This window comes from Pan paniscus, chromosome 11, assembly GCF_029289425.2.
Source record: "Pan paniscus chromosome 11, NHGRI_mPanPan1-v2.0_pri, whole genome shotgun sequence".
Lineage (NCBI taxonomy): Eukaryota > Metazoa > Chordata > Mammalia > Primates > Hominidae > Pan > Pan paniscus.
In genome coordinates, this window is record NC_073260.2 from 46,605,290 (window position 1) to 46,618,102 (window position 12,813).

The 12,813-nt window shown below is 44.0% G+C and overlaps 2 protein-coding genes across 13 annotated transcripts in view; one reads left to right on the forward strand and one right to left on the reverse strand.

The window, feature by feature from the left end:
- The window catches only part of LOC100980224 (putative ankyrin repeat domain-containing protein 19), a 26,802-nt gene extending 17,783 nt beyond the window's left edge, over positions 1 to 9,019 (reverse strand). For 11 of the 12 annotated variants that reach the window (XR_004673372.3, XR_609924.5, XR_001338474.3 and 8 more), the window contains exons 1-3: positions 7,366 to 9,019; positions 3,520 to 3,634; positions 3,183 to 3,356 (exon numbers count right to left, since the gene is read on the reverse strand). Coding sequence is in view for 6 of the 12 variants with exons in the window: in XM_063594324.1 (XP_063450394.1) it covers positions 3,183 to 3,356; positions 3,520 to 3,634; positions 7,366 to 7,571 (495 nt within the window). In the remaining 6 variants the exon portion in view is untranslated. The remainder of the gene's footprint in view (positions 1 to 3,182; positions 3,357 to 3,519; positions 3,635 to 7,365) is intronic. The other variant, XM_055091776.2, reaches the window with a different exon arrangement.
- On the forward strand, positions 8,853 to 10,181 carry LOC130541786 (transcription initiation factor TFIID subunit 4-like). The gene is made up of 2 exons (XM_057303114.1): positions 8,853 to 8,868; positions 9,013 to 10,181. Exons 1-2 carry the CDS (start codon positions 8,853 to 8,855, stop codon positions 10,179 to 10,181), a joined length of 1,185 nt encoding a protein of 394 aa, XP_057159097.1.
- Positions 10,182 to 12,813: the final 2,632 nt, after the last annotated feature.

Sequence of the window (12,813 nt, forward strand, 5' to 3'; positions counted from 1 at the left end):
GGAAAATATAAATCAGAAATAAAAATACAATGGCTTATCAATAAAAGTTCTAATACTGATGTATAGGGCTTATTTCTAGCATAATAAAAGCCAATAAGTCACTTGAATTTTTTTTTGAGACGGAGTCTCACACTGTCTCCCAGGCTGGAGTGCAGTGGCATGATCTCCGCTCACTGCAAGCTCCGCCTCCCGGGTTCACGCCATTGTCCTGCCTCAGCCTCCCAAGTATCTGGGACTACAGGCGCCTGCCACCATGCCCGGCTAAATTTTTGTATTTTTAGTAGAGACGGGGTTTCACCGTCTTAGCCAGGATGGTCTTGATCTCCTGACCTCATGATCCACCCATCTCAGCCTCCCAAAGTGCTGGGATTACAGGCGTGAGCTACCGTGCCCAGCCGTCACTTGCATTTTTAAGGGAAACTGCTGAGAAGAAAGATATAATGCCTGCGATATTCATAATCTATCCACTTCCCAGCAGGAATAACCTAAAAAGGCTTCTAGGCATTCCTATAAGCAGATGACTATTTGTGGTATAGATATAAAAAAACAGTTAAAAAAAAAACTTCTGAATTCTAAAATTCAACTTTATAATTGAGGGATTTATATAAACTATAGACTATATATTATGAACCAATATATGCTGTCTTGAAAACCTTGAAATCTTTATGAAAACATACTATAAAAAAGGAGTTGTAAGCTCAAATACTTATAAGGATGAAGGAGGTTACCTAAGTAAGTGAAGTACTCAGGTGGGCACAGTAGCATACTGGAGAATATGTGCCTCCTACACAGGGCAACCTCTGCACAGCAGACCAAGAAGTGATGCGGTCCAGGGGACACTAGATTTGATTCTTAAGACAAGCCTGAGGTCCAGATTTCTGCATGAGTCTACTAAATTTTACATGTTGACTCAATTTAAAGAGGCAAAGAACAAATCTATATGCCACACTTAGACTATAGCCCTTGTGTTTTTATATTTGCTATGAATATGTTGCTAAATGATTGTGTATAAACCAAGTATTTGCATGTGGAACCTTTTCTTTCTGTAGTAGCATATGTTTAATAAAAAAACTCAGGCCCTGATATATACATAATAAAAATTGCTGTTAAGACTCATAGTATCCACCTCAAGAATTTTCCCAACATTTATTCGTTTGCAATCTATGTGTATATAGTTTTCCCAGATTGTTAACCAAATAGATAATTAGTTCATAGGAATGCTGAAACTAAATTACTAAAAGAATTCCTATTGTATTCTCACTGACTTCAAGGATTTCAGTGTTTAAAACTGACATCCTGATTATGCCAAAGCTCTATAAACTTAACAGACATACTGAGATAGTCCCTAATACAACTTCAACTGAAAAAAAAAAAAAGGTTCAGGATTTGCTGCTAATGTAATTGAGAAAATCTCACTTGTAATGAACATTTGTTGACACATAATCACTTGAATGGTGACAAAGGAACATGAAATTGTGAAAGGGTCAGCCTCTACTTATTGAAAGATTACCCACAAGTAAATTGCTAAAGACTTTCTGAATGGCAGTGAATGATTCCTGGTGGGAAGCAAAAGGTGTTATTCTGTAAGCTGAGAGATATTGCCTATGATACTTCCTTTCACTTCCCAGTCACAAATATAGAGAAAGACAGATAAGTCAGGCTAATGTTATTGGAAAGGAGAACTTTGAAGAAAGTAGTACCTATCAAATGCCAACTCTTTCAGAGATTTCTTATGTCTTTGAGATATGGGAATTTATATACTGCACTTATCTATTCTGTGCTTCTTAATCAGGAGTGTATTCGAACGCTGAGGTATTATTATTATTATTATTTTTCGCTCTTGTTGTAAGAGACAAGAATCTTACTATGTTTCTCAGGCTGGACTCAAACTCCTAGGCTCAAGCAATCCTCCCACCTCAGCCTCCTGAGTAGCTGGGACTACAGGAACATGCCACTGTGCATGGCTTCAAGAAAATATTTTTAACCATACATGTTCAGAACTTATGATCTATTACATCAAAATCCTCAGGGGAAAGCCCACACTTGTAGACTTTTAACAAAATTTCCCCAGGTCACTGTAATGCACAATTCTAGCTGAGAATTACTGCGGCAGACAATCGCTTCAGTTTCATCTCTCACCCACATGGCCAATATCCTTTATCAGCTTGGGATGTGGCCAGAAAGAGAAAAGAGTATGAGATAGAGTTATTTATTAAAACTCCAGTGAATTTTCCTGGGTGTGGGTATAACAGGGATAAGTAAACTCAAAATCCCAGTTGATTTTGCTATTTATAAGCTCCTTATCTCCCACCTTCCCACCAAGACATTCTAGATTTGAAAGGAGAGTTTAGACTCTTATCTAAGTGGCTGTTTTTGCCAGGATGGGTAATAAGTCAGTTACTAATTTGTTCCACCCTTTGCTGAAGTGTTTCTCACGTCATCACCATATATTCACTGCCAATCTGGTTTCCTCGGAGTCCTCTAAAAATTAATCTTTAGGCAAGTTTCAATCCCTCTTTTACCAAACCAAAAATGATTACCCCAAAGCTGGAGAGTGCTTTGTCTCAATACATAAACTGGAAAAACAACAAACTAAAAAACAAAACCTCTTCTTGGTATTTTCTCTCATTACCTAATTTTCAACTGACCTGCATGTTTTTGATTGCTTCCCTTTTCCCTTCCCATTTTTCCCTCTTAAACCTTGCCAATGAAAGATACATCCATTTTGTTAGAAAACCGTCAGCAGCAGCAAGACTTCCATTTATTTTAAGTTGCTGTTTTGGATAGAATGAGCTTGGTGTTTGGATTCACTTAAACTAGGGCTTGAGTTCTACTTTGAACTCGGTCACGTACCAGCTATTGCTGGTTTTAAGATAAAGCCTATTTCCAGGGTAACTTTTTTCCTGTGATTTTTTTTAATACTAATTAGAAAAATAAATACACCTGGGGTAGGAAACAAATACTTGAAGAAGTTTTAGCTTAACAAATTCACAAATATTTCCCATAAGTGCACTAAAAAAGCTTCTTTAAAAGTATCAATATTTAAGGTAAAATTTTAGACAATTAATTTATTTCAAAATATTTTTATTCGGGAACACTTGAGTTCCAAATATGAAAAACTGACTCTTACCTATGTCAATGTTAAAACAAGTATTTTGAAAAGAAAGTTGATTGATCTGTACCTCGTTTAGTGTTTCAATATTTGCATGGTGGAAAAGCAGTTTTTCTGCCAGTGAAGTCCCCTTATTATACACAGCATAATGGAGAGCAGTGTTGCTGTAGATATCCTTAATGTTTGGATTGGCGCCATGTTCCAGGAGAATAATGGCACAAGCCTCTTCCTGGCAGTGTACAGCCTATTAGTGTCAGATGAAAAAACTAGACTATAAATTCTAAGAATTCAAAATACATATTCCACAGGTTTCACCAACTAGTTATATTTAAATGAGATAAATTCATTTTAATTCTATGTATTTAAATCAAATCCATTTCATGCTGAAAAAGTTGGCTGCTATATACCTTCATTAAAGGTGTCCTGTTTAGTCTATCACAGATGTTGATCTGGCATCTTCTGCTCAGCAAGAGGGTGACCACTTCCACACGGCCATGGGCACAGGTCAAATGTAGAACAGTCCTAGGAGGGCGAGAGGAGTTTTCAGGAAATGGTAGTGCAGTATCTCAAAACCTACAATGGTTCATGTAATTGTAAACAGTGAATAGCAAGTTATTCCTCTGCCTTCAAAACAAATAATTTTCTTTTGAAGAAAGTACAATATTTATTAGCTCTTATTGCCCCCTACCTTAATGAAACAGCAGCCTATTTGGACAGAATGAGCTTGGTGTTTAGATTCAGTTCAACTAGGGTTTGAGTTCTACTTTGAACTCGGTCAGGTACCAGCTATTGCTTAGCCTTTCTGTGCCTCAATTTCCTCATTAATAAAATAAAGATGACAACAGCAGCTAGCTCACGGGACACCACTGTGATGCTTAAATGAAAATCTATGTAAATCATTTAGGACCATCTCCAGAACAAGCAACAGCTCAATAACTGTTAAATTTTTGTTTGTTGGGACAGGGTCTTGCTCTGTTGCCCAGGCTGGAGTGCAATGGTGTTTATACCTCATTGCAGCCTGGAACTCATAGGCTCAAGCAATCCTCCTGCCCCAGCCTCCTGAGTAGCTGGGACCACAGGAGTGCACCAGCATGATCAGCTAATTTTAAAAAAATTTTTGTAGAGTAGGAATGTCACTTTGTTGCCCAGGCTGGTTTCAAACTCCTAGCATCATGAGAACTTCCCACCTCAGCCTTCCAAAGTTCTGGAATGACAGGCGTGAGCCACACACCCAGCCAGATGTTACAATTATTACTATTACTACTACTTAACAAAAACATTTTAATTAAGTAAAATGATACAATTATTGCTATTTTGCAGGATGATTTAAAGATTAGGTCACATTTTAGTATATCTGATATTGGAATGGCATTTATAATTCATAATTTTTTATAACTACAATTGGTAGCGTTTAAAAAATCATCTTATTAATATAGAAAACAGTAGGGTATCACACAATCCATGAGGCCTTACATTAAGCAAATACGGTATAGACAGCAGGTCTAGGGCAGTTCTAGGCATCTAACTGACACTTAAATACATTTTAATTCCTAAAAGTACCATGGGGAAAGAGCACTGAAATAACAACATATTTTTTAAACAAATTACTTCTTTGATTTTTAAAAATATGAAGCTAAAGGAAACTAATGATTGAGATGAACAGGTATGGCTCATTTTAGTCAACACTTAGATTTACAGAATATATGCAAATCAGACTTTCCAATTATTCATATTAGTATTTAAGACTGATAAATTTTCAAAAGGGCAGTTAAAGGTTATCTCTTACTGTTTTCTACCTTCAGAAATGCTTTTGCTTGAAAGGTGGGAGGAAAAGCTTCAAGGAGATTAAGTCCTACTATTCCCATTTTAAATCTCTCATCTTGCTCAGGCAGAACAGGTAAACAAAGTTTTTAAGTATGGAAGGGTCCTGAGAGATAGTGCAAAATGTTTGCTACATAACAGGTAAAATGTTTGCTACATAACAGGTATTCAGGTTATGTTTGATGAATAAATGGATTGATAGAATACAGTTGGGGAGCTCAATATTTTTAAATACAACTTTTATAAACCAGTATTTTTGTGATAGTAATACTATTTGCTATTTGTTATTTTTATAAGACTACAACTATAATGAAATGATTAATCTATCATTGTTTGCATATATGTAATGAATCTATACATAAGAAAAACATATATACATAATATGTACATAATAAAATCTGCAAGCACAGGTAAAAAGATTCCCTTTTTACTTCTGAAGAAGCTAAAAGTTCAAACAAGATAACAACCCTCAATAATAATGATAAAAAATAGTGAGAAATTATTTTTATCTGTACAAGATTCATATTTCTCTCTTCCCAAAAATTATTCCATTAATAATAAATTTTTACTAGAAGTTTTAGAAATGCTCACTTCAGAAATCAAAGGTAAGAAAAAAGAACAAAAGACTTGAAAATACAAATGCTCAGAAGTTACTAATTTTATGCTATTTTGTACATAGTTTTGGCTAACACAAGACCACAGTATGTTTGTGTGTATGTGCAAACAAATTGATTTTTTTTCCTCACTGGCTATAACAAAATACATCCTCACATACCAACATACTTCTCCACCTATTGCCACCTTCAATGGCCACATATCCATTCTATGGGTTCTTGTTAACATAAATGCTGAGAAAAACAAAGTGCATGTATCTCTATTTTCTGAAGGTATTTTAATACAATGGAATTGATGGGTAAAGGGCATATGCATTTTTAAAATGTGGTAATTATCTCCAAATTATCTACTTGAAAAGTCATCAGCAACTTAAACTTCAAGCAGCAGTGTAAGTACCACTGCTCTTCATTCTCACAAACACTGTGGATAGAACACAGTCTCATTCCTCTTTTAACTTAAATTCTCTTATGAGAAACACTAAGGATTTTTTCTTATGTACATAAGTAACTTGTGGATCTGCAAAAAAGTACTTTGCTCACTTTTAGAGTTCTTTTCTTGTGGATTTGATTGGAAAGAATTCCCTGTAAAATAAAGATGTGCTTTTTATCTGTATATATATAACTGATATATATATAACATATTATATTCGTAATATATACAATTTGTTATATATATAATCAGTAATATATATCATATTATATATGATAAAGAATAACTTCCCTGTAGGATGAAGATACACTTTTCATCTGAATATATATTTTTATATATTACTAAAAATATATATCATAAATATTTTTCAAGTGTGTTACCTTTTGTTAATTTTTTTCTGATACACAGGGGATTTTAATTTTTAGTTTGCTAAATCAACTTTCAGAATGCCTGCTTGCGAGGTCATTCTTAGGAATGCCTTTATTAACATAAAATGTACCTGTATATATAAGTCTTTGTATTTTCTTCTGGTACTTTTCTCATTTTGCATATGTAAAAATTTCAGTCTAAATTCCATCAGGAACTCATTTTTGCGACATAAAATTCCATTAGTTTTCTTCACACAGCAGGCATGTTATTAATAACTCATCCTTTCCTACTCATCTGAAATGTTACCATTATCAATCCCTATGTATATATCTTACATATATTTCAGTGTTTTTGGATTTCCTATTCTGTTGCATTTATTTATCTGTGTTTTCAGCTGTTAGTAAATAATTAATTGTGAGAATTAATAGCACATTTTGATATCTAGAGGAGCAAGTCTTTTTTCACTCCATTATGAACATTTTTAAATATCATCACAATAGTAAGATAGACAGTGTCATGCAAAAATGATAAAACCTTGATATTTTTATTTGGTTTATGTAAAACTGATAAACATAGAGCTCACATTTTGAGAAAAATGAGTCTTCTCATTCAAGGAACCCACGTCCCATTTCCAAGTGTCCCTCTAAGAAGCCCCAGTAAAGAACCTATCTACCTAGGTGGATTCGGATTTAAAACTGACACAGGGTTTAATTTGAGAACTCTTCGCCTACTGAAAATGGCTCATGGTATTTTTGACATGGGAATGAGTTCTCATTAGGCACCTCCCTATCATGTATATGGCCCCATGTTTTAAACGTGTATATGCTTAACTTTGTGAGTTAAATCAAATTATCCACCAAGTGCTACAGACGGGGAATTGCCAGCGATGGAAAGCAGCTGAGGCTCCATTTGGCTCCGCCGCTCCGAGGGTGCCCGGGGTCCTCCAAGGCCCCCGCCCCAGGGGCTGCAGGGAAGCCGGGCCTGGGGCCCCCTCCCACCGCAGGCTGAGCCCCCGCTACCTGTCCTTTCTGTCGCGGGCGTCCAAGTCCCGGAACCTGCGCGTCAGGCAGTGCTCCACCTCCGCGGCGTCGCCCTTGATGGCAGCCCTGTGGATCTTCCGCAGTTCCCAGTCCCGGATGTGGTACCCCCGACCAGCGTACTCTTGGTCCATGGAGTCCAGGAGCGCCTGGCCCAGGCGTCTCCCGAAGCTGAACAGCTTCCTCATGGTGGCGACTTTTCAGACGCCCACCACCCGCTCCTGAGCCGCCGCGGCTCCTCGTGGCCTTTCCACCCCCACCCAGCCCCAAATCCGCCATCCCCCCCACAACCCGCGATCCACCCCCAAATCCAAGATCCACCCCCAAACCCGCGATCCACCCCCAAATCCAAGATCCACCCCCCAAACCCGCGATCCACCCCCAAATCCAAGATCCACCACCAAACCCGCGATGTAGCTCAGAATCCGCGATCCAGCCTGGTCCACCACAGCCTTCAGCAGCTACACTCGCAGCCTCCGACCTCTCAGACCGAGTGAGCTCCACGAAGCCGTTAAGCGCGTGCCTGTAGCTCAACGCTCCGATCTCTCAGACAGCGTGAGCCCCGGCTAAGCCTTTAGGCTCGCGCCTGCAGCTCAGCGCCAGCTCGGACTCCGGAAACCGCTCCCGAGCCCGCGTGGCCTGCAGGGGGCTGCTGCAGCTCGGGCGCAGGCGCTGCTGGCTTGCGGGTTCTCCTGGGCTCGCCCGGGACGTCTCGGAATCGCAGACGTGCATCCCTTCCGGCCTGAGGGCCCTCCTGGCCGTGACTCCCGCCCCGCTCCTCCTCCAAAGAGAGATCGGGGCCGCTGACAGGGGCCCTCCGTAGCCATGGGGGATGGGACTGGGGGGTCGGTTCCAGCCACGGTGCAGCCGCCGCCGGGCAGACCGCCGGGCTTCGCCGCAGCCACGGCGACATCTAGCCCCGGTTCTGCGAGGCTGGGAGCGCCAGCCAGCTTGGGAGTGGCCAGGCAGCTGTTGCCAGCAGGTAGAGGGCGCCTGCAGCTTGGGCGCCCAGGTGGTGGAGAATGGCCTGGGCTGCCTCTGGATCGCGAGTGCACCTGGCCTGAGAGCCCGCCAGGCCCTGCCCCCGCCCAGCTCCTCCTCTGCTGGAGCTGGGGACCTCTAGCCAGTGGCTCTCTGCAGCCACCGGGGTTGGGTCTGAGGGCCGGTTCCTGCCCCTGTGCAGCCGCCGCAGGGCAGACCGCCTGGCTTGGCCGCAGCTACAGGGACCTCTAGCCCCGGTTCTGAGATGTAGGGAGTGCGGGCGGGCTCGGGGATTGCCTGGAGGCTGCTGTCTGCACACAGAAGGCGGCTGCAGCTTGGGTGCCCAGGCGGACTGGAGGTGCATGACCTGGTCGGCCTCGGGATCGCCAGCGCGCCCAGCCTGAGGCCCCCAGGCCGTGTCTCCCGCCCCACTCCTCCACCGGAGGGAGATCGGGGCCGCTGGCATAGGCATTTGGCAGTCACCCCGGATGGGGTTGAGCAGGGGTTCTCAGTTCTCGTCCCTGTGCAGCCGCCGCGGGGCAGAATGCCTGGCGTGGCCGCAGCCACTGGGACACCACGCGGGCCGGGCAGGCCAGGGGGTGAAAGCGCTGGGAGGCGGGTGCCTTCTCGCCCTGAGGCGCCTCTGAGCCCCACGGCTTGTCGGCCTCCAGCGCGCAGGGCTCCCCAGCATCCTGGGCGCCGGCCCGCTGCCCGCACGAAGTCAACTCAGAGAGGATGAACTTCGGTTGCCTTGTCTGGCTGGGCTGCCAGGCGGGGCAGCTGACCTGTTGATCGGGTGGCTTTTTTCATCTTCTTGCTCACAGGACAGCGAGCTGGGAAGCCAGGGGCCGCGGGGACCTGGGGCTGGAAACCACATCTGCCCACAGCCGCAGTCTCCTGCACCTGTCATCCTGGCGGCGCCCTGGCGTCGGAGAAGCAGCAGACGCGGAGCTCCTGCAGCCGGCACCGCTGCAGCAACCGGTCCCGGTGCAGGCGTCAGTGGAAGGCGGCCTCCTCGCGCGGCGCCCGCGGCCCCAGGACCAGGGGTGCGGCCAGCACCGCCCTCACGCCCCGCACCTCGTCTACATTGTCCTCCCTGGAGGCGGCTGGACCTGAGTGAGGCTCGCAGCGATCGGCCCCCGCAAGGACTGGCATGCAGGGCTCAGGGTCCCGCACTCTGGCCCTGCGGCACCGCACCTTTCAGCAGCAGCTGGAACTCCTGCAGCAGCGCCTTGGGTGGGATGCTGGGGCCCGGGGGTCCTGGCAGGCCGAACTTCAGCTTCTTGTCTTGGCCCCTGATCCTCTTCCTGTTGTTAAACCTTTGTCACTCTGCAACGAAAAGCATCCAGGCGTCCTTGATTTCGGCACTGCGTGCACGCTCAGCCGAACTCATCGGACGGGCGGTTCTCCCCAGGCCCGCTGGCAGCTTGTTCCCTGGGGGCGGCTCCTGGACGCAGCCCTTTGCAGGCCCACCAGGCTCAGGGGAGCCAAGGCCCGCCGCGGCCAACAGGCCTGTGGAGAGTAAGAGTAAGGTGGGCTCTGCAGGGCAGCGGCCCGGAACCATGAGAGAAGCGCGTCAGTCTGGGCTCCAAGCGCAGCCTCTCGGGATTCTCCGGGACCCACGGCTTATAATGCGCTTAAATCCCACGCCTCGCACGAGAGACAGCAAGTCACCGTCACCGCCTACCGCCCCTGACCCGCTCCCACTCTCGCTGCAGCGGAGGGTGTGTGGGAGAGAGAGGGACGCAGGGAGGGAAAAGCGCAGGGAGGGCGAACATCTTTTCATAAGCTTTCCCCCTTCTATATGCCATCTCTGATGGGAGCCTCTTTAGATCTTGTCCATTTACTAATTGGGTGGCTTGAATTCTTATTGTTGAGTTGTAAGTGGTTTTTAATGGTCTGGATGCAAGACAGGTGTTTTACAAATATTTTCTTCCTGTCTGTGGCTTGTTTCTCCATTCTCTTAATATTTCCTTTCCCAGAGCAAAAGTTTTTAATTGTAACGAAGTCACAGATGTGACTCACAGATGTGAACCACCGCACCCAGCCAAAATTGATACATTTAAAATATACTATTTTTAATATAAATGGAAGATGGAGAATCACTATGAGTATTTCATTAATATTTTGTGGGAAGCCTAATAAAAATAAATTTTCCTGTGAGTATACCTCACCCCTCCAAATGTTGAGGCACTTTTCCAAGGAACAGTTCTTTGGCTGATTTTTGGTGTTTTATCTTCCACCAGTAGTAAAATGAATGACATGACTTATGGCCCAAGGCTTTACTCAGAAGCTTGGTGCCTGTTACCAGCGCTGCTGGGAGCTCCTGAGGTAGACACAAAGGCCAGGTGTCAGGGAGACTACCCAAGAGCAAAGAGCCGGAGAGGGGAGGCAGGTGCTGTTGGACAAAATTGCCATCACTAGGCAGGTGCTGTGAATACAACATAGATCTGAGTCAGATTCCGTATGCAGGGTCCGGGGTGAGTGCCTCGGATCACTGTCTGGCTGGAATTCTCCAGAAACCTGGTTTATACAGTGTAATTGAAACTTGAAGCAGCATCTGATGCACTTGGGGCAAGGCCGATTAGAACTAGGTGATTGGAACACGGTCTGGCTAGGAAGGAAGGGACCATGCGCATCAGGGCAGAAACCGCAGGCGGGCAGATGGCCATTACAGCCCAGCGGGCTGCCCATTACTCTCCTCCAGGCCCAGGAGACTAAACACACTTGAGTCGCAACTGCCTCTGGGCGTGGGAACTGTGGTCTTGTTTCCAGTCACCTATCTCAGCAAGAAGGAGCTTCCGTTGTGCTTGCAGACTTGACCCTACTAGTCTGGGCTGGGGAGTTCTGTGTCTGCCCACGGCTGGTCATTATTGTCTACAAAACCTGCTGTGTGATCTGTAAGAATTTTTATGACTAGCTAGCTCAAGGGCATGATGACATGCCTATGCTATTGCTGAGGGAATATCTCTATTTTCAGGTGAAGGTTTTTTCTAATTTTATGTTCAGAATTACATACAAGAGGCACAGTGGAGGTATATAAATGAAGATGAATCCACCAGCATTCTTTCAAAATACTGAACCACACTTTCTGGTAGACATTGGGGTGGAGTGGCTGCAAGCAGAGTGTCTGGGTTGGAATTCTCATTCCACAGCTTCATGCTGTGCGATAGTGAGTAACTTACTTTTCCTCTCTGTGTCACAGTTTCCTAGTCTCTAAAAACAGATAATAGTGACCTACCTTATAGACTGTTATGAAGATTAAATTAATTTATATATGTAAATAAGACTTGGAACATAGATTTTCTGTAAATGTTAGCCATTGTTATTGCTCCTATTGACCTGAAGTATAAAAACAGAAATGTGACCCTGGTCCTTGACCTTGGGTGGCATCACCAGATAAGCAATAGTTTAGGGAAAAATGTTTGTACTGGGTATTTTCATTATTCAAAATATTATTAATAATGTGCTATTAAGATAATGTTACAAAATAAAAATATTAAAAAAGAAGCCTATGGTACGGAATCAGAAAGTCTTACTGTGCATGTGTGTATTTTGACTTTCTATAATTCCTCTGTCAATCATAAGCTTTGCAGATTTCAGTTACTTGAGTCAACTTGCCAGTAATAACTGCTTTGGTCTCCCCGTCTCTAATGCACCTCATGATCTGTTTGCTGTCCTGCTGCTACGGTAACCTTGCTACAGTTCTCTTACCTGATGATTTTCCTTTCCCAGCAAAACATTTCACACTTTCCCTCACAACACATCACACACACACACACACACACACCATAAACAGCCCCCATACACTCACATACCACACACCAAAAACTCACACATTCCACACACATCACACACATGAACGCCCCAGTACACACATATTCATACCACAAATACCACACCCACACCACACGCGCATCACACCCACAACCTACACTAACATACATACCACACACACCACACATTCCACACACACACTATGAACACAATACATGCACACTCATACCACATGCACACCACACACATCACACAAACTCACACACCTTAAACACTTCCTACATCCACACACACCACATGCATCACACACACACCACAAACACTCCCGCATACACTCACACTCACGTATCACACAATACCATGCACTGACACATTCCACACACACACCATAGACACCCCAATAGACACATACTCATACCACACATACCACACATACCACCCCCACACACACCACATGCACATCACACATACTCTCACAAATACAACACTCACCACCTCCACTCACACACATACCACATACACACAAACCATACACACCACATGCATAAAACACACACCAAAAACACTCCCCATACACTCACACATACCACACATAGAACACACACACATTCCACACACACACCGTGAACACACACTCATCACACACACCACACACATCACACAAACTCTCAA